Raw genomic sequence first — 22,866 nt, 5'->3', positions numbered from 1 at the left:
ATATATATAATATAATGTATAATATAAGATATACAATATAATCTATTATACAATATATTTTATATTAATATTATATTATATTATATTATATTATATTATATTATATTATATTATATTATCTATATATTTTTTCCAGGAGCAGGGCTACAATAATCTTTACGGGTCCCTTCCAACTCAGGTTATTCTATGAGTCTATATGATTATTATTATATATAAGTAATAACTTCAGCTTTGCATAAATCTTTCTTGCTTTACCAAAGCTGCTCGGTCACCTACTTTTTCAACCTTCTTCTTAACCGGTATTTTACAAACAAAAAAAAAAATTAAAAAAAGAGAGCAGCAGGTGGCATCTTGTTACAGATAGAAAGTAGAAAACCAGTTGTTATTAAGCTCCTGTATTCAATCTTTGGGCACTACCTCCTCTTTGTCAGCTACTCTCAGTCTTTGACACCTGGAGAGAAGCATTCACTTCAGCAGAAAGTAATTTTCCTTTCCTGGTTTTTTTGTTTGTTTTGTTGGGTTTTTTTGTTTGTTTGTGGTTTGTTTGTTTGTTTTTAAATGCCCCAAATCAAGGCAATAGCTGGTGCAGAAAATAGGAAAAAACACCTCTCAGAGAAGTTAAGAAGCTGTTTAGGACATTTTTTGCTGATGCTCTCAGGGTTCAGTTTTGATTGTGACAGATAATTTCTTAAATCCAGGATGGAACCTGTGGTGGATGCAGAGCTGGAATTTCAATCTGGGTCTCCCACCTGGAGGTTACATAGTGCAGCCACCTGCAAGGGCTGGAGAATCGTTCACTGGAATAACAGAATCACGGAAGGGTTTGGGTTGGAAGGGACCACCTCTTTCCATCCCCTGCCATGGCAGGGACACCTTCCACTGTCCCAGGCTGCTCCAAGCCCTGTCCAGCCTCACCTTGGACACTGCCAGGGATCCAGGGGCAGCCACAGCTGCTCTGAGGAACCTGTGCCAGGGCCTCACCACCCTCAGAGTCAAGAATGTCTTCCTCATCTCCAACCTAAATCCACCCTCGGTCAGTTTGAAGCCGTTGCCCCTTGTCCTGTCACTCCATGTCCTTGTAAAAAAAACTCCTCTTCAGGTACTGGGAGCTGTAAAGGAATCATAAAAGAAACTGGAAGGAGAAAAGCCCTGGAGCTGCTGGCAGATGAGCAGCAGTCTCTGGCAGGTTGGTTACAGCCCTCAGTCACCTGCACACCACACACAGCCACAACTGCTGGCAAATTCCCAGGCTTTTAGGAGCCTGCACAAAATGGTAAAGGCAATAAAGCTCCAAGTACATGGAAAGTACTTTGAGAGGATTTTAAAAGCACATTTTTTCTAAGTACACACAGGGCTCCTCTGTATGCTTTAAAGGTTGTCAGCATTGCAAGGGCTGCAAGCAGTTCTCCATTCTTGCTTACTTGCAACCAAAATAATAAACCCCCCTCCTTGCCTCCCAGGAAAATCCAGAGTGTCTGTGTTAGTCATGACTTAACAGCCATAAAAAAGGACCCATTTCAGTTCAGCTGTGACACTGCTCAGATAAATGATGTTCAAGATGCCCCTGACACAGGCATGAGACAGTTTTATCTTGTAAAATTTTTCCCACCATTTCTTTTTCAGAGAATCCCAGAATGGCTTGGGTTGGAAGGGACCTTCAAGACCACCCCCTGCCATGGGCAGAGGCACCTTCCACTGGCCCAGGTCGCTCCAAGCCCCATCCAGCCTGGCCTTGAGCAAGCGTGTATTTGTATTTTGTAGACAAAGCAAAACAATCATTAGAACAGTCCCGTTGAAAAGGAAATAGATAAACAACGTAACCATTTATTTGACTGCATTGTATTTAGACAACTGGTACATTTCGTAACCCCACTGGTTTTGTTCTCATCAAAAAGGAAAAAGGGACAGAAGAATATAATCCACTCAAAACAGCAGCCTGGTATTTTGAGATACACTTGCTATTTTCTTAGATGCCCACCTGATACCTGAACTCCAACATAGGTTGCAATGTTTATACAAGACCTGAAGTTTTTTCAACACAGCACTGAGTTGTAGCAATGTCTCGCAGTGCCCTGAAAAATAGTTTGGGACATACTCTGCAACACCAATCTGATGATGCCTTGAAGGTGATGAACCTGATCGTTTCTTAAAAAACAACATAATGAATGCAAACATCCAGACCGACATGTCAGCCAGTAGCAACATTTGGGCAAATTTAAATATAAAAGCAATCAACTCCTTAGTTAGATTTGTCAATGCAAAAAGGCAAGGGGGAGAGAACTGTGTTTAGCAACAGACAGGAGAAATAACCAACTTTTCCTTGCTAGATTCCTTTTGAAAACCTATGCAAATTCAAGGCTTCCCACCTGATTTCCTAATCCCAAGCAGCTCAGAGAAGAAATCTGTTTGATAGGACCCAGCACATGCAGCTCAGTGTCTCCTGCAGTGAACTCTGTGACACAGCAGCCATGGCAGAACCTTTCAGGCCACTTGATCTTTGAAAAACAAAAAAAGAGAGATCTACACCTATTTTGCCCAGTATTTTCAACACAGGCATGGCAGCAACCACTTCTTACAAAAACCAACCAGAACTGTATTTGAAGTTTGCTCCAGAGGGATGTTTTTTGGCAGTGAGGAGGGATTTCAGCTCACTTGCCAGTCGGCTTTTGAATCTGAAGACACCCACGGCTTAAATATTAACCAATAGAAAACTTGCCTGTCTGGCTTTGCAGACTGAAACCCCAGCAAGACACACAAGGCAGCCCAGTTTGCAATTTGTGAATCAAGCCCAGAAGCTGCTTGCAAGGTCTGAAACCTCCCTGATCCAGCTCCAGGGCAGTCCCTACGTCCTGGACCACAGCTGAGGGAAACATGACTCAAGGGATTGGCTACCAACACTGACCAAAACTGCTGAAAAGCCACCCAGAAAATCTGGCAGCCCTGAGGGAGTAGGGTAGCAAGAGGTTTTATGGTGTCACAAGGCAGCAGCGGCTACACACAGGCTTTAGGCTGAGCTCCAGCATGTCCTGGGAGTAACAGACCCCACTTACAACACTTTGTCTTGGGCACCCTTTTAAAGATGAGTTTTCTTTACTGAGGGGAACAGACCCCCTCGACAGCACAGATGGTGTCTCTGCAAGCAGAAAACTCAGCAGGGCCAACTTCCATTAAAAATCTTTATTTTCAAATACAACTCATGATTTGTACATGGTAAGAAACTCCATCACCATGTGCGATTGGTCTGTGCAAAAGGCGGCTTTGCTCAAATCCAGTTTTCCTGCACAGGGATCTTTTCCAAATGATACTGGAGGTAGGGGTTTTGTTGGTTTTTAGTGTACAGTAATTAGTAAAAATGAAAACGAACAAACAAAAACCCCCCAAAACCAACCCCACAACTCAAACCAAACCCTAAAAAAAAAAAAAAAAAAAAAAAAAAAAAAAAAAAAAAAAAAAGTGCAGTAAGGCAAATCTGGAGAATTCGCTTGATTCCATGAGAGTGGATTCACTGAGAGTTCATCCTTTTGATCCCTGTAAGGACCATTCACCTCAGAGCTGGACTTGATCCTGGTGGGTCCCTTCCAACTCCGAATATTTTGAGATCTCTGATTACAGAGGTGCTTCCACAAGTCACCTAATACCTTTATTTCTGTCTTTCAAAAAACAAACAAACAAACAAAAAAAAACCCAAAACCACCCCCCCCCCCAAAAAAACCAAAACAAAACAAACCCCAAAAACCCCCACAAAACAAAAAAAAAACCACCAAACAAAAAAAAAAAAAAAACAACCACAGAAAAACCCAACCCAATTGATTCATAGACCCGGGCTATGGAATCACACGGAACAAGAAAGCCTCGATGCTGTCATTTACTGAAAAAATTGATGGGTATTGGTAAAACCTATGTAAGCCCAAATAAAGAAAGAAAAAAAAATTAAAGAAAAACAGAGCAAGAGTGAATGCAAGAAAAAGAGACAGAATTCCTTCCCCACTGCTTTGATTTTAGAGGGGAAAAAATCCCCCAATAATTTAGCTCATGTAAGTTAAGAAAATGAGAGCAGCTGAAAATGAATATGATACACCTTGAAATTCACTTCCAAGACCAAGAACCAAAGATTGAAGCATTTAAGAACACTGAAGCAAAGCAATCTGAATCTGAAAAAAAAAAAATTGTTCCAACTATCTTAAAATAGCTGTTTCTCAGAGCTTCTAGCAATAATTTTGATTAAATAAAAATCATACCAATTTACATTAATTCTCTATATCTTCTTTCAAAAGAAGTCCCTCACTCTTTTAATGACAAAAGTGCATCCAAACCCAGCAGAGAGTCACTGGTGCCACCAGGTTCTTTTAGCAGCTACTCAAGGTTTTCAAAAATAGCTTACACTTCTTGCTGTAAGAAGGGCCTTCCAAACCCTTGTTTGGGAGAAGTATCCGAATTATAAAAATCTGAAGTAATTTATTATCAAATCCAGAATTTAAATAAAAGCAGATTTTTTTTTTCTTTGCAAAGACAACTGAAGAAAGTAAAAGAATAAAAGCATGCACTCCAAACTTAGAGGTGAAGACAAATATCTATACAGGCACTGGCAGACGCAATTTAATGGTTACTCGTTGTAACACACACCCCACCCTACAATACATTTTTTCATTCACTAATCACTGAGGTACCAATATTTAAGAATGGAAAAATTCAATATTGAAAAATAAAACCTAAAATTGAAGCCTTTTTTTCCTTTTTCTTTTTCCCCAGAAAACTATGGCAATTTTTTGTATGAAATGTTAGTATACTTATAGAATTTTACAATCTACATTGGCTTTATTTTGAATTTTCGGGAACTAAAAGCGGCGTTCCCATCCAGGTTTTCTCTGATCGAACGTTCAACTGTGTGGATGTCCTAAAGAGTCAGCAGACTTGCAAATGAATGAACATATCTTGGCTATCATCACCTGGCACATCTGGCTGGTACCAAAAGGACTCGGAGTCTGAGACAATCGGCTTTAATTCGGAACAAACGCGCCATGCCAAAGTGCAACGAATGTGTGCGACACTCAATGGGACACTGACAGGTTTAAGAGCTGCATGGAAATTATTAAGTCCACCTTGCAAAGCAATTTGGGACAAATTGCATTGCATGCAAAGGACAACTCTGCGCTGCTGGGACGTCGCTTGCTGGCCGGGATGGGGTCTCCTAACGCAGCCATAGTTTCAGACGCAGTGCATCCACTCCATTTAAATAGTATCTGAACAGCCTCTTGTCTCGCACAAAACCAAGGTTTTCATAAAGTTTCAAAGCAGACTTATTTGTGATTTCTGTTTCCAATACAACCTTTAAGGGAGAAAAGAAATAAGAAAGAAAAAAAAGCGCGTCGTGTTAGTCGGCAGTTGCAAGTATGTGATTGCTGAACCAATTCCCAAGGTTTTATTTAAAGGTATGCTTGTTAGCAATGAATGGAATTCATTTCTTCTTATCTTTACTTAATTAAGCGGTATTTCCACATTAAGCATCCATTCCCACATTAAAAATATAATATAGCAGTTCATCCACAACTGTAATTGTAAACAACATTCAAGATTTTAGATCTTGGCTGTAAACAGTATTTCAGTTCACCACCTCATAACAAGGGTAAAAACCACATCAACGAACAAATCCCAAACATCCTCTGTCTCCCAACATCCTCCCCCAAAACCCAAGCTACCAAACAGGTTAGGGTCCAAAATATACTTCGAATGAGTAACTGAACTTCTGCATGTCACAAGAACTTGGCACATGAGGATTTAATGATTTAATATCTTTGACCCCTGATTCCTTGCAGTTAGATGTAGATAAAAGCTTTGAATTGACACCAGACTCAACATTTGCAGTGAATGTTTGTGCTCAACACAAGAATCACAGAGTGGTCTGGGCTGGAAGGCACCTTCAACAGCATCCAGTTCCACCCCCCTGCCACGGAGGGACACTTTCCAATATCCCAGGTTGTTCCAAGCCTGATCCAACTTGGGTACCAGCAAATAGCCTAAACCCAAATCACAGTGCACACCAGAAGAACAAGGAGAGTTTTCTGTATTTTCCCCCCTTTGTTGGTAAGATCCCAGTTGCAGAAAGACCTGTCAGAAATAAGTCAGACCAAACCCAAGTCCAAGAGTGGTCCAAATTAAGAGTCAAAATTGTCTCAGAATTGTCAAGCACAGGCAAAAAAAAGTATGCTGGCCTTAACAAGACATTAATCACAAAACTGCAGAATTTTTCAGAATTGTTTCTCTCTTTTCTCCACATGCACTGACCAGAGCTCTGCCATAACTGACAAGCCCTGCATCACTTCCACATAATAAAAACTAATTCTGCCTCTTGTCTGGTGTCCAACTCAATTATTTAAGGTTCTGCTATTAGCAAGAACACAGGCTGAACTAAGAAGGCTTGGTCTCTACACACCCCCTGACAGTGAACATCCACATATTAAACAGGAGCTGATGGTCACTGCAGAAAGACCATAGAATGAAAATACTGGACCAAAATATCAGCCTGGATTTGCCGAACAGGAAAGTCCATCTACTTTATGCCTTCTGTGGCTTCCCTTCCTTCAGGCACACATTCCCACTCCCTTTTCCCTGGCCTCTCCTGCCAGCTCTCAAGGCTGGTTCCTGAGCTCCTTCCAAAGCCACCTGGCAGAAAATGTTTCCTTTTTCTCTCCACAGGGTTTGTTTTCTGCAGTCTGAGGAGTGGCTAGGCCAGTGTGAAAGGGGGAGGCAGCCAGTGGTTAGAGTGGCCTGAAACTTAAGTCAAATATATACATTAAAAGGATTTTTAAATCTTATTGGAGGTGACCAGTCTAACCACGGGCTGCCACATTCCAATGGGCAATTCCACCTGTGTTTGTCAGTGTAGGGATGTTAAAAGAACAATGAAGCTGGGGATAACAACCCAATGAACAATATAAGACTTGGAAACAGTTTTACAAAAAGAAACAGAGTCACACATTGAAATATTAATCATCAGAGTTTTAAATTACAGCAGGGCAGTTTTGTAGCTGCACACTTAAGACAACCTAATTCAATTCTCAGTTTTGTGACAAGAATGAGAGATAGAATTTCTCTGTTTGGCACTTCCCAGAACATTACTAGCAAGTCCTGTGGGCTGATGGAGTACTCCTAACATCCTTCATCCATTAAAATGGATAACCATTACTCTGTAAGAAATTATGGAAGCACCATCATTTTGCTGGAGAGGGCTATTTTCTACACATTGTACAACTCCTTAACTCCAATTTAAACAAAACACTGAAGCCAAAGAAGGAATCTGACCTGTGCAGAGGATTATTTATTTGAACTCCCAACTACCAAGGGCATTCACTCTCTCAATGGTTCAGTAACCTGGCAGAGTGATGTAACAACTCTCTATTCAACTGCAAGCACCAACACCTGGCAATGCTAAAACACTTCCAGCACTGCAGGTGATTGAGCTGAAGGGAGTGGTTAAATGTAGAAATACAGGTTTGTTGGAATCCCACTACCTGAGTGCATGCTCATCTTGAAAGCAAATGCAAGAGATTTGCTCTGGTATTTCTAAGGAAGTCTCAGCACAATGAAAAGGAATTCCCTGATCTCAACATACTGCAGCTGAAGACATGTTTCTGTTATCTGAAAAGGAATCAGGGGCAAATTTTATTCAGATATCATTAGCTTCCTTTGGTGAAGAATGTATCTCTTCCTGTGTGAGATTTTCAATCAAGCTCCAAACTTTCAATTGTTACATTTATTTCTGCTCTGTGGGTCGATTTTGTGGTACACATATGCCTGTTAAATCCTCTGATAACACAGCAACACCCCCCCCCAGAAGGGCAGCAAAGCTCTGATGAGATTTAACAGCATTTGCTGCTCAAGCTGCAACTTTCTGAAGGTTGTGACATTCTCTGTTATCTAAAATTTAATAAACTGAACATTTTAGCTCAACTCTAATATTAACTGGGTTTAGAAGCAAAAAGATTTCTATATTAAGAGCGGAGTGCAATGTTCCTTGTTGCTACATTTTCACACCTTTAATTTATTCCTGAACTGAAGCCAACTGGAGTGGTCAAGCCTTCTTGCTTCTTCAACTCAAACTCTGAAGGAACTCAAGTTTAAAACCCAAGTCATAGAATGGATACAGCCAAATCAAATGAAGAAAGTCCTCTCAGCACTCAGAGGAGGTTGCTATTCTTACTTTTAAGTCTGACAGATCATCAGACTCAAGTTATGAGGGCTTGCCCAGTGTCCTTAATCAATTTAACTGCCTTAACTTTTAAAGATAGGCACTACCCGAAATCTAAAGTTCATACTTTTTATGTTTTGTAGACTAAGAAGAAACTAAAAATAGCAGTAATGTAATGATTTCAAATAGGATTCCATAAAAATACACATTTCATTTTTACTAGTGTGGTGCTGAATTAAAATGACACACCTACTAGTGTGGTCAAAAACCCCACTCTAAATCACCCTGAAGTTCCATTGGGAAGTCCCATGAGAATCTGTGGTTCCCTTTCATGTTCTACATTTTTGCTTAAAAAAGGTTTTTCAAGTCCCACTTACTGGAGTCTTATTTTCATTAGTTACCAATTCATTCACTTCATATTACTGAAATATTATTTCGGTAATATGAAGTGAATAGATTGTATGCAGATTCCTCAGTCATTTGTTACAGATGGAAAACCTGCATATGAACAACTCCTCCTTTCTAACTCTAATTAAGGGATGTAACAGTTCCACAGGATGGTCTTCAGCTACAGAGTTTTGGGAAACTGCTTGCCAGCAAAAACAGTGCAAAAAGCAGCCAGCCTCCCACCTTGCTGCAGTCAGCACATGCTTTTCTTTTTTAAACTGGAAGAAAAATACTTCCAAAACTTTGGAGCTGAAAGTAGAACTATTCACCTTCACCTGATTTATTTCCATAGTTCACCTCTTCTATGCAACCAGCCCACAGTTATCCTAAATCACTGTGATCCACTGCAAACTCAGCCCAGTACAGTTCACTACCCCAAATATCCAAATTCATGATCAAATATCTGAGAAAGTCACAAAGGTAAAAAAAAAAAAAAAAAAATAGAAATCAGAGATGCCCAAGTTTTGTAATGTTATATGCAGGCACTCCAGCTGGAAGCTGCTGTGTGAGTACTTTCTCCAAGCCTGAAGGTTATTTCTAGCTCAAGCACCCACCCCCAACAGCAGATCACTTCCCTGGTTTCTATTCCAATGTAGGCCATGGCCAGCTCCATGGCCAGCTCCTCCCCTGCACACAGATTCCATTCCACTCAATTCACCTCCTCACTTACTCACTCCACAGCTTTCCCAGAGAAAATCTTCCACACCCCTGAGGAAGACTGCACCCAGCACAAGCTGCCTCTCAGGCAGGGTGCTGACCACTGTAGGCCACTCATTCCATAGGCTTGCCTTGGTTTATTCCCACTAAAACAGCCTACAGGGGGAAAAAATGTCCTTAAACACCAGAACATTGCAGCAGGCTTTGAAATGCCACCTATCAGCTGTGATTTGTCAAGATTTTCATCTGCGGTGTTGTATAAATCCTTTGTTTTTCAGGACTCAACGCTGGTACCTCCAAAGCCAAATCTGTAATACTTTGAAAAGCAACACAGAGTGAGGCATTTATCAGATTCTATGCCACAAATTATTAAAATTAAGTCTATTTACTGCATCTATTCCATAATTAGACTGAAGGGAAGAGTTTCCAAGCAGCCTTTGGAAATTTTTCACGACACCCACAGCTGCATATTCATGTTTTTAATCCTATTCCAAGCAAGTTTCAGAAAATAGCATTTTGTTTTTAATTTCACTCCATCTTATCTCAAAAACCAGTATATTTTTATTTTCATCAGGATTCTGGTTTTATTAAAAGATATAGAAAAATACCTTAAAAGCTGCAGGGATGATTAAACTATTTCTGTGCCTCACACAGCCAAATTATTGTGATGCACTACTTTGTGTTTGATGAGCTTTAAGCACCAATTAACCAGAAACTGATCTCCTGACAACTGCTGTGAAAACTGGTGAGACCCAAGAGTTGGGGAGAGCTTTCCATGGGTGCCTAGTTAGATTTCTCAGATTCTGGTCTGACTGAAAAGTCAGCACTCCACCACATAGTACAAGTAACCAACATCCTTATTTTACACCATTTTGGGTATGTGGAAGAAGCCTACTTGGTGGCAAAGGAAAAAAAAAAAACAAACATGAAAACATTGGCTGTTTGGTTGTAGATAACCTGTATGTGTTAAAGAACAACATAAATAAAAATAAGTGTGGGTGTGCCTCAGTTGATGGTGCAGAAAAATAATCAGTAAAATACTCTGCTTCTATTCCATGCTCCCTAAAGGGCTCCCAGTTCAAAATTTAGTGCCAGCCCAAGACTCAGCTGGTGCAAAGCCCCCAAAAAGCAGGGGATGAGTTTGGAATCATCATTCTACAAACAGCAGTTCCAAAACCATGGCTGCCCCCATCCAGCACACAATTCAAGGAGTCTGAACTGTAGTGCCTTTGAATAAAGAGACAGAATCTGAGAAATGCCCTCTGCCCCTGGTCCAAAGCATTTATACAGCACCAGAGAGGAAAATCTGTGACTAAGACTTAATGAGACCTCACTGCAGACCTGCAACCCTTATCACATTTATTGCATGTTTATGGAGATTAAAAAAACAGAAAAAAGGGATCTTGGATTAATATGACAGTGGTAGAAGAAAAAGACAGACACGGAAAAGGTTACTGTTAGAGGTGACCTGTTAGATAGTCCAATGTAGAAATGAATTTACATGAGGAGTAGCACACAGACATTCAGAAATTATACAGTAATTACTGCAACTCAGAGCTGGAGTAGGAACATCCAGTTCTGCTCCTGACTCTCTAATAACAGTGAGCAATTCACTTCCCTTCTCTGCATCTCACTTCTGCAGCTGTGGTGTAAACACTGTAAACCTGATCCTGAAGTATTTACCAAACTTTCAAAATCTTATCTAGTCTAGAAATGGGAAATCAACTCAAAACCATAGTGGGGAGAACAAACCAACCAACCTCTTCTTGATTAGAGGAAAGCATTTTAGAAACCAGGATAGAAGCAAGAAGTCAAAATAAAGAACTTAAAAGAATTACAGACTGCACTGTACTGCCCAACCACAACATAAATTAGAAGGTGAAGGGGAAGAAGACACCAGCAAGCAGAGGCATGAAGGGATCTGAGGGGATGAATAAATCTCCCAGTGAACAAAGCCAGAGCACAGGCAGGGATGCTGCAGGAAGAGAAACACAACAAGTGGAAAAATAAACTGGAGTGTGTGCCAGAAGTCCTGTGACACCAATTGTAGCTTTGCATAAGAAACTTCCCCGGCAGTGGGACAACTGAGGGAGCAGTGGGACAATTGAGGGAGCAGCTGAAGTGAGATAACAGAGAGATCAAAGGCTCATTAACTATGACACACTGAAATGACAGTGCTCACCTATCAGGAACGACTGCACTGTGCCAAGGAGCTGGAAGTTAAAGGGACAGATAACCTGGTTAAGGAGGATGGATGGATGGATGGATGGATGGATGGATGGATGGATGGATGGATGGATGGATGCAGGGAGAGTTCCTCACAAGTTAAACAAGGCACATAACAATGGAATTGCTTTATGTATATATTTATATTTTAAAAAAAGCAAAGCAGGAAATGGAATCTGGTGAAAGAGTAACAACTTGTAGGGCAGGGAAGTTTGCCAGTGGTTCAGTCACTCCCCCTGCACGTCTGTGTTGCTGTGCTAACCCACTGCAGCCCCTGTTCTGTGCAGTGTCACAACAGCCTGATGAGTGGCTGTGATAAATCCACATTCTGCAGCAGCACAGCACACATTGTTCTGTGCCTGGGTGTACTCTGAAGGGATGGCAGGGCCACACAGGACATGCTCATCCCACTGCTCAGCTGCACCTCAGACTGGGACTCTTGCAAAAAAAGGGCCTGAGTGAAGGCTGAGGAAGCTTCACAAGGTAAATTGCTGAATTTCACCACTTAGGACAAATTTAGAAAGTTCATCTCCTATTTGTGCCATACTTTTTTTTAGAGGTTGTTTTCCCTTTTATTATAAAGGAGATTCTTACCAACTTATTTCCCACTTAAAAAAAGTCCTGTAGAAGAAAAACCTGTGAAATGAATCCACATACAAGAGAGTGCAAACCATTTATATTATGAAAGTTTTGATTATAAAATCTTACCTCATCACAATCTCCTTCAACCATAGCATAAATAGCTTTCTTAACCAAGTTTGTACCTGAAACACAGATTTCAGTAAGTGTCAGAGTTGTAGTGCAAAACAAAAATGCCAGTTTATATATGACTAATGTGTGCTACCTACATGACATGACACCTGGGGAAAGCAGGGAGGAAAGAAAAACAAGGAGTTGCAGTCAAGCTGCAGTCTCAAGTTTGAACACTAAAATAATCTGTGAAGTTATCCAGAGACTCAGCTGAAGTGCAAGATTCTTGCAACACAAGGATATTAGAAACTGGCTGCTATGCTCAACATGGTGTTAAATATAGCCTTCCAAGATGTGATTCATTCCTTTTTGTTGCATTTAAAGTCAAAATCTGCTGGCATGTACTTGAAGGACATTCATCTTCCATGGGAATTTCCTCTTACTAAAACAAATACTTGTATTAGTAACAGAACTTATGAAACCACTGTTTTTATGGCTCACTCCCATTTGGGTTTGCTAGTATCTAATAATATTCTTGAAGCCCATCCCTTCCCCTCAGTCAAGCATTAGTTTAATTTTTTAATCATTATTTTTCATCTATTTCACAACAGTTCTACAAATGTAATATCCCTACCTGTCTGTAGAATTGGGGTGAAATTGAAAGTTGATTTCAAAGTTATTAGTGGAAAAAACTGCTGTTCAGTGAAATTGCATAAATCTCACTTCCATAAGAAGGCTATGGAAAAGGAAAAAAAACCCCAAGGAATCTACAGAATGTTTTAAAATATTCTCAAAACTTTAATCAATTAAGATTTTCATTGAATGTGATGATAAAACTGTTCTACATTTAAATCTTCAGATTAACAGCACACTCTGAGAAACAGCAAGGTGGCAAATATAGGAAAAAGTCGATATATATAATGCTAAAGTATGCAAGACTTTAAAGATAAATTCTATGTATGTAATTCTAATTTAACAAACTGACTAAAGTGAGGGAAAGGTCTTGCAGTGATCTTCATAATAACAGCATTAGCTCTTATTTACTTCTGAATCCAAGCATCTGCAATTAAATTATGGCAGACTCCTTCATGACTCAGCTAAAAGGAAAGGAGAGACAGTGATTTCTCAGTATCCTCTTCCTCTGCTCCACTACAGAAACCAACAATGGCTTTTGAATTGCACTAGGGAAAGAAAATATCAGCACATGCTTGAACAGTCATGGTAATGTGTTTTTTTGGAGGGTTTTTTCTGGAAGAAAGCAAAAACAATGCAATGGATCACTGTAGTTTTTGATTGCAAGTAATTTGCTGTCTTTAATCACAGAAGCATGAGCTGTTCAGTGTGGATGAGTGGTGAAGCACAGTTCTAAGCTTTGGAGCTGACGTCTACATTTAGTTAAAAATACCTTACATAATGTAATTTCACAATAACCAGCATGAAAAAATTAAGTTCCATAAGAAGAGATATTTAATTAAGCCAACTTGGCTAAATGGAGTTAGAATGAAAATCCCTTCACCAGGGCAAAACTGATTAATGAGAAAGGGCAAACTCCGTGCCAAGAGTGATTTCTTTACCACGTACCTTCCCAACAAAACAGATCTCCATTTCAATCATTCAAGTAACAATACACAGCTATTTTTCTTCCCTGATTAATACAATAATGAGCTCCATACATTCTCCCTGATGGGTAATATATGCATAATTTATAGGGGGAAGTCAGGAAATAAGTTCACTGTAAAAAAGGAGCCTGAACACAACATGGAAATACAGCGATGAGGGCACACACAAAACCACAAAGCAGTTCCCACTGTTATTTGGTAGTGGTAGAGGCAGAGGTAAGGGGCTATTGCCTGCCTTTCTTTTTAGCCTTATCAGATCCCAGGTGTGAATCTCACAGGGCATTTCAGGTTATTTTAACAAAATCAGAAAAGCCACTGGGGAGCTCATGTGGTTGAGTAAGGCGAGGATGACACACAAAGCACCACATCCTGAAGTTCAGTTCAGCTTAAATCTCTATGACAGCTACAGTTATGCCAGCTAGAGGATTTAAGGAAGAAAGAACAAAAAAGGCTATTCTTACCAATTCCTTTTCTTCTGTATTTGGAATCCACTGCTAACATGGCTATATAACCTCTGCGGAACATCTTTTTGTGCATATCCAGCTTGCAGACGATGGCACCTACACACTCCTCACCTACCATGGCCTTAAAGACAAACATACACGGATGGAATTCTCAGTTTGGGATCCACAGTGCTACCAAAAGCAGTAAACCAGTTCATTTTTCAAGTGAAAGAGCCACAGAAAATTTATTTGTATAAAGCTATGAAAAGGTAACGATGTAAATTTTAAAAGCATCTCCAAAAGTATTACTAAGATTAAAAGACTTAATTGCTTTATTACATTCCAATAAAGTTCCGGGACAATTAACAACCAATAAATTATTCCTGGAAGGAACCACATTATCATTTCACAAAGTCTACAGGTAAGAACACGTGTGATTAAAAAGGGAAAATAAATAAAATAAAATACCAGGTTAAGGCATAAATTACCCTTTCATATGGGCTTCTACAGAGGAAAAATGTCCATTCCTGTTTTATAGTGATCTGAATTTTCCTGTACAAGGGCTGTGCTAAATAACATGCTTAATTTTTGTCTGGTTTTAATGTCAAGGCCACAAAGGATCAGAGAAAAGCGTTGCTGCATTTAATCTTTAGACACTGTCGTTTTCAGTCATATGACACCCGGAGAACAAACAAAAAAGCACAGTTAATTTCACACATTTTAACTATTGGGAGATTTCATTTGTTAAGAGCTTTGCACTGGCAGTTAATCCCAGTGGCATTGTCACAGTAACCGTGGTCAAGGAGATGTAGGCACTCTGAAATATGAACAAGAAAAACCCCAAAAAGGAAAAGACTCAACTCCTCCCCAAACACTCATCAAACCACTTGCATACCCACTGTGTTCACCGAAATTTTACCATGAGAGAAAGGAAAACTAAGTAATGTTAACTGAAGGATTAGGCAGCACAAGGGATTAATGACATTATAACCTGCAGCAGCAGAACTGAGTAATGCTGCAGAGTGGGACAGCATCCAAGGGGAAAACAAATTCCTGTGCACTCAGGAAAGATGGGCAGAGATAAAAAGAACCTCATAATTTTACATATGGGTGTGTGAGTGCATCCACAGCCTTTGACAGACCTGCAGGGAGGACCAGCCTTGGGCTCAAGTGCAGCAGCTAAACCAGGACTACAGCACATGATTGGCACAAGCATGTGCTGGCACAAGAGCTGTGGATAATCCAAATTTACAACTCTAAGTCATGTCAAATGAAAAGGACTTGCTAGAGCCAGCACTGCCAGACCTCAGAGCAGCCACCTGTGAAGCCAGAGCTCACTGCTCCAAAGTCTGTGCTATAAACTCAACCGCCTGAACCCTCGTGCACAGCTTGTAGCTAAAGTTTCCTGGACAGAAGATTCCTTCCTGCAGGTCATACTGCAGGCACAGTCTCTTCACCCCAAAAAGAATCAAATATTTGAGCATCTCCACGTGGATGCTGGGTTATTAACCAAGTCAGCTGTCAACCAGGAGCTGCAGCAAAGGTGAAATGAAGCAGTCAAAAAAAAGTACAAGCTGCAGTTCCAAAGCCCTATGATAAAGCATGATTATAACCCCATTCCTAATGTAGCTGAAGCAAATATAACTATTGCTAAGTTTTTATTTGGCAGGAAAATACATTTCAGCAGTATCCAAGAACAACCCTCAACAATCTAACGAGTGGTTTTTAAAATAACAAACAAAAACTGCAGCATGATCTAACTGGACTGAAACACAGAGCCTCTAAGCAGTCTTTCATTTGTTCCAAAACACAGGTTATTCCACAGAAAAGAGGAGCTGTGCCCATAATCAAGCAGTGTATGCAAAGTTTTAGCTCAAGGCAAGTTCTGTATCTCAGCTCAGACCTGAGAAAAGCAGGGAGTTAAATAAAGAGTATCATCAGACAAACTGCTCAGAACATTGCTATAATTATGCAGACTACCTAGATGTAATCTTATACCTCACTAAAAAAAAAAAAAAAAGCACACCACAAACTAGCATGTTATAGTTGTGCTTTGCCCTGGAGTGAACACGTACAAACTGTTGATCCTAACAGTTATGTGGAGAATTTTTATCATATATATATTTTTTCAATTTTTTTACATGCTTCCGGAGTAGTGACAATCTAGATGCTTCCTCTCTGAGCTCTTTCTTGTCCAGGGCACTTTTCAGAAAAGTTATACTCATGAATCGTATATTTAAAATGCTAAATGAACAACAAAGAATTTTGTTTTAGTGATCAAAGAAGCAAATACCCACTGGTTTTACCACTGCTGCCAGAGAACTGAATAAAGAATGACTCTGTTACCAGTTCTCCAAACCCTTAAATCTATTTCTCTCTCTTTAGGCAGGTAAGTCTGGCAGTTAATCTACAGCTGTTCCTCTCACAAAGGGAGTGCTGCATTTCCACCTTATTTAGAGGGGTTTTTGTTGCCTTTCCTCTCCTTTCTCCTTCTTTCCAACCTTATCTAAAGCTGGAAATGAACCTAAACCGTGATGTGAAACCTTGCAGTTCAATTTCCTGGAGAAAGTTAAACTGTGTGAATAAAAAAGACCCAGACTGAAAAAGAATTGTGAGGAGGGAGGAAAAGTAGCTCCCACACATCATCATTTAGGAAAAGATAATCATGGGCCAAATTTTCCTTTCAGGTATACCAGAGTACATCTAAACATGCAATTTTCTACAAACAGAATTCAGCCTCAGTCACTACTATGTACTATAAGCTCCACAGAGTACTATAAGATTTACTCAAATACTAAGTTATTAGTAGCAGGATTAACATGCATCAATCCAAATCCAATATTTGCATCATCTTTGTTCCTATGAATAAGTTTAAATGCTTAAAACAAACCAGATTTTAATATACTGGAAGAGCTAGTAGAGAAATGTCTGTAAATCAGCAAGAACATTACTTTTCACAGAATTAATCAATTTGTATTAATTTCATTATCAAAGATGGCATTATGTCTGTCAGCCACAGTCTGAGTATGCATTTAATATCCAGATCCTGTGAATTTTGTTTAAAGGAGATTAAACAGCCAACAAGCCCCAAAAGGGAAATATTTTGCAATTCAAACACAGCAGAACCTGCACTGCTGCACTGCACTTTTCCTTTCACAGCTGCACCAAAGTCCATCCCAAAGGATCCCAGGCACAGCTGGGTGGGAGCTGGCTCACATTTAGGATCGAGTTACTGAATGCCATTAGAGGATACAATCAGGGTAATGGCTTTAACCTCACTCTGGCACTTCAGCCACAGCTCTCCCCAGTAGCTGGCAAATCACCACCTCCCTCTGCTTCCCTCCATGAACCTGGACAGCAGCAATTCCCTCCTGTGTGAGGAACACCCCCTGGAATAACTGCCCTGGCTGTTGTCACCTGCTCAGGTGCTGCAGGGACTTCAGTTTTCACAGGTCCACCAACAGTGAGAGACTGTCTGAAAGCGTGATCACTCCTAAAACCAAACTGGAATACAAAGTTTGCAAATTCTCCTACAAAGCTACTTCTTCCTACTCTGCCACAAGGCAAGGAAGACTTCTCAAACAACCTCCTAACTTTTCTGGTTCTCCCTTTAAGCCCCAGGTTTTCCACAACTGAAGAACAGGGATGAAGTCTTACGAGTCTTAATTTCAACACACCAAGACTCTTGAATCTAATCCAATTTTAAAAAATGCAAAGCATTAGTATAAAACAAGACTTAACTGCAGTCATTTAGGATTTACAACACATTTAAAACCACTTACATGGAATTAATAGGTTATTTTTAAATTTGTGAAAGTTTAAATTATAAATGCTGCTATAGCTAATGGCAAAGTTAAGAACCCAATAAAAGCATAGATTTTCTAGATATTTCTTAAAAGGCAGCTGAGTGGTACAGTGAATTACAGGAGAGGTTACAACACTCAGCCTTTTATTACATTCTGTCTTATCCAAACTCTGGCACAGAGCAAGGTTTCCTAAGCTCACCTCTCCCACGCTAAAGGATTTTGAAAACAATTTTCTGAAATATTTAATTTATCAGTCTGAAATGAAAGCTCCAGAACTTTAGCACAGCTAAGACTAGAAGCTACAAAACCACTTTAAAAGAAAGCTACAACGTTGAAAATGCATTTACAATCCATCTGGGGACAAAGATGTAACATAGCTTAAAAATACTTCATATGAAACACAAGATGCCCCTTGCCCCTGTCATTTTTTGACAGAGGAGTGGGTATCATTTGAGGAGAAACTGGGCTGACAGAGCTTCTGAGAATAAATAAAACCCAGGCATTTACTGGGCACCCACACCTCATACACAGTGCAAACCTGCTCTTCTGAAGACAGGCAAAACATGAGTTGAACCAGACAGTTGGGAGTTTTACAGAATCCCAGAATGGTTTGGGTTGGAAAAGACCTTAAAGATCATCTAGTTCCAACCCCCTGCCATGGACAGGGACACCTTCCACTGGAAGTTTATGGGGGAAAATGTTATTGCCTTGCCACAGTCCACACAGTGCTGCTGTGGGACACCTCAGTGCCACACACACTGAGCAGTATTCCCAAGCTGATACCCCTAAAGTCAGGATAGCAGTTATGTGGACAAATTAGATATTGAATTTAACAGGGTTTTAAGACTTCCAGTATCTCCAGGTCCTTTTGAAGTGGAATATGAACTTCTTCTTTCAGTGTACAGTTAGGAAGTGGTCTGAGCCTGAAAAACTCTGGTCACTGCTGACCAGTCAGGGTTGGTCTCTGCCTTCCCTCCAGCTGCGCATTCCCACCTCTTCTCTTGCAGCAGTGCCTGGGACATCCTACAGGAATAGCTTTGGAGCTCTAAACCAACAGAGCATCACTCCAAAACAGCTCAATACATACACATTCACAAGTATATGCTGGTCAGAGGGGTACCTTGGCTCCCAAAATCACAGAAACACAGGGGCTGGCACAAGGCAGGAAGAGGGAGTTGAAGAGAAAGGAAAAACAAGCACCAGCTTGGGCTGCACCAGCCCTTAGAGCAACTGGGCAATTTGGGAAGGCCAAACCAAAATTCAGCAAGTTTCAGTTCCATGCAATAAAGTCAATAATGTCCCCAGAAATTAGCTTTGCATTGTCAGAATAGGGAAATTATGTTTTAGATGGTTCACCAAATAAACCACCAGAAAGAGACAAGTGCTGATTGTTTAGGGAAAATACACATCCCATCTTAAATTTCAGTGGTGTCAGTCCTTTCCCCTCACAGGGAGAGGAAGGAAAGGTGCCATGACAGCACAGGGAAGACAGGTGAATGTGCTCTGGAAGAGTTTTCAAATGGTGATGGTGAAATTCAGCAAAGGAATTGACTGAAACCTTACACATCTTTTTCCAAATACAATCAAATCACAGGCTAACCCCTCTTCCCAAAACACTCAAAACCCAGCCAAAACCTGAAACCAGAAGGGTGTGGGGCCACAATGCATTAAATCAAATGATTCTATGAGATCAGGCACTAGGCTTCATGTTCACCATCCTGACACTTCTTGCTAATTGAAATATGCAGTCCCTGACTGAAAACAAATATTTTAAAGTAATTTATTGGAGAGAAGGAGTTCAGGAATCCATTAAATGCAGGAACAAATTATATTTTATAGAACAGAAAGTTTTCAAGACAACCTCCAAGAAACAAACCTCAAAAATATTAAAACCAGTCACAATAAACCCCAACCCCCCACACATGAATTTGACTCAGCATGCTGAAAGACCTTCAAATTATTGAGCAGATAACATTTTTCTGGCTTTAGACATTCACAGCCATATATTATTCTCTATACTTTTATGTACTTTACATTGTTTCACCTTTCAAAAAAAAAAAGGCAAATATATCAAGAAGTTTTGTTGATTCTTCAGGGCTATCAAAAAATGAAGCTGTCACTACAAAATAAGCTTTCTCTCCCTTGAGTGATATCTTACTCTTTAAATGCACTTATTAGAAATCATCTGTTTTAGTTCTCTGTCAAACAACTTGTCACTGCTCTTCTCACAACAAAATTCTCCAGTTATTCCCTGACCAAAAAAAGAAAAAACAACCAACCAAACCCATAATGACTGAAAGTCTAAACAAATTGTGATCTAAGAGTATCCAACATTGCCTTGGCATTACCAGGGCTACACCTGATGCTCAAAGGATGGACTTTAGTAATTCTTGAGCATTTTACTCTCAGTGTGAGGTAAATCAGTCACAGGAAGAGCTCAGTGTTTGAACATCACTGTGTTCTGATCCTGATTACAAGGATGCTGATCCTTGTAATGGCAAACATGACTTTGCATCCAACAATGCTCTCCAATGTTTTCATATTCTGTTTTGTTCCAGAAGGTCAACATTTTACTTTGCTCAACTTCCTGTAATCCTACTGTCCTACCTCAGCAGGGCTTTAAGAGGCACAGTTCTGAAAATCCTCCTATAAACCATATCAATCCTGCTATAAATTCTGGCAGATCCTAAACCAGGACCATTCAGGAAGTTGAAGGCCAGATGGACTCCCTTAGCCTCACCTCTTGTACTCATATTCTATCAACATTTCAGAGATACCCCTGAACTGAAGGGAGTCTTAGCTCTGGCTAAATCAGAACTCTCAGAAGGGTGCCCAGCCTTAATTAAAACATCAAGAGAGACTAATTCATCGTTTTCTTTAGCAAGGAAGTGCCACACACTCTCCTAAACGTTCTGTTTTGCAGCTGTGAGTGTTCCTGTGAATAAATCAAGCAGAGTAAGCTCTTGCTATGCACATACACTCCTCAGGCCAACTTCTAACTCAGTTTCATTTACCTGTGGATGCACTGTCATCCTAAAAGCGTGCAACTGAGACACAAAAAGTGCTAAACATTTAGGAAGGCAGGGGGGCAGCTAGACCAGCCTTTCAATAGTGCAGTAAGAAGAATACAACACTAAATACTGTTAGTGCAGGGAGCCAACGTGAGAATTCCTTCATGCTGCAAGCTCTCTCACACCTGTAAAAGCAACACAGCTGGACTTGTCTTTGTCAAAGTAAGCTCACAGATCAAAAAGTCTACTAAACCTTTCACAGCGCCTCTCCACCTATCACTTAACATTTATGTGCCAGCCCTGCTTTAGTCAGTTTTAAAACCATTGTGCAAGAATTAGCAAGCAGTTACAAGGCATTAGTGGACTAAGTACTTTCTTTTTTAAATCCAAGCCCAGGAACCGAGACAGAATCATAAAATGAGCTACCAAAGGTCACAAAAGTCAATGTCAAAACCAAGATTAGAAGCCCTGAATTCCTGGATCCTAGCCCTGTGCTCAAACCCTTTCCACACAATTTAAAACATGCGTTAACAAATGTAGAACTTCGGGCACGTGCTTTACTTGTACCTGCACGGGTCACAAAGGGAGAGGTATTTCCAAAAAAAGCTTGGCCTTACCCACAAAAAGATTATTAGAAGTATTTCCACAAACGCCAACCCTTCCATCCTCTCCTCCCCAGCCCCAAACCACTCCCACCTCCAGCCCTCCCTGCTCCCTCCGGCACTTACCAAAAAGCAAAGTTGTGGCCAGTTGTGGATAAAATACCTGTATGTGTAAATGGAGTAGGGTTCAGACAGATCTTTGGTGATCAGTCTCATGATATCGGGCATCTGCAGCTCTGACTCATACTGGACGTATCGTATCGTTAGGTCCTCCTCGGGCTGACAGTCCGTTCCCGAGCCTTTCAAACTGCAGGCTGCTGCTAAGGACCCGGAGAGTAGCTGCAGGGACTCCTCCTCCTCCTCCCCTCCTTCATCCCCCTCCTCCTGCTCTTCCTCCTCCAAGCCAGTCTCTCCTGCCAGCCCATTGCGGGCTGCAGTCTTAGCAGCAGCAGTCGTGGTGGTGGCAGCAGGCTGGCTCCTGTCCCCTTTAGCTGGGGGAGAAGGAGGAGGAGAGGGTGCAGTCCTTCCCTGGGGAGGGAGGTGGTTGGCGTGGGGGGACGAGCAGGGCGCTGCGGTGGGGGGCGACGACTGCTGCTGTCCGGAGCCCATTGTTTTGCTGGCTCGCTTGTTCTCCAGCCCCTCGGGGGCCGCCCCTGCCTCCGAGCCGAGGATCTTGCCCTTGAGGGAGGCCCGCAGGTGCCGCAGCTCGGGGCTGATGAGGCCGTTGAGCTGGTGGTTGTGGTGCGGGGGGTGGTGGCGGTGGCGATGGTGGTGGCGGTGCTGCGGGCCCCCCTTGCCGCCCTCGCTGCCTCCTCCTCGCTGCTGCTGCTGCTCCCGTCCGCCCGCGGGTCCCTCCTCTTCCTCCTCCTCCTCTTCGGCCTCCTCGTCCAGGGCGCCGGTGCAGGCGGCGGCGGCGGCGGCGGCATAGGAGGTGGCAGAGGAGGAGGAGGAGGAAGCAGCCCCCCCCCCCTCCTCCTCCTCCTCCGGGGAAGGGGGAGAGCGTGTCCCCCTGCGGGGACAGGACGCTGCTAGGCCCCGGCGGTACCTCGGCCATATCCTACGGGAGAGACCGACACAAACTCACCGGGGAGGAGGAGGAGGGCGCCAAACCCAACGGGGGCGACGGGAAGGTGGGGGGGAGGCGCGGCGGCCTCACGGGCCGCGCTCGGCGGGGAGCGGA

The 22,866-nt window shown here is 41.5% G+C and overlaps 1 protein-coding gene across 1 annotated transcript; it reads right to left on the bottom strand.

Moving 5' to 3' along the window:
• Positions 1 to 1,804: 1,804 nt before the first annotated feature.
• On the bottom strand, positions 1,805 to 22,794 carry NAA30 (N-alpha-acetyltransferase 30, NatC catalytic subunit). Its single transcript, XM_068192085.1, is given in 5 exon segments — positions 1,805 to 5,326; positions 12,224 to 12,279; positions 14,286 to 14,409; positions 21,813 to 22,661; positions 22,663 to 22,794. Coding segments are annotated over 5 exon segments (1,245 nt in total). The 5' UTR covers positions 22,741 to 22,794; the 3' UTR covers positions 1,805 to 5,188.
• Positions 22,795 to 22,866: the final 72 nt, after the last annotated feature.

Source organism: Anomalospiza imberbis, chromosome 6 (assembly GCF_031753505.1).
Source record: "Anomalospiza imberbis isolate Cuckoo-Finch-1a 21T00152 chromosome 6, ASM3175350v1, whole genome shotgun sequence".
In the NCBI taxonomy this organism is placed as follows: Eukaryota; Metazoa; Chordata; class Aves; order Passeriformes; family Viduidae; genus Anomalospiza; species Anomalospiza imberbis.
Note: the sequence above shows the minus strand (reverse complement) of the source record. Positions and strands in the feature narration are given on the sequence as shown.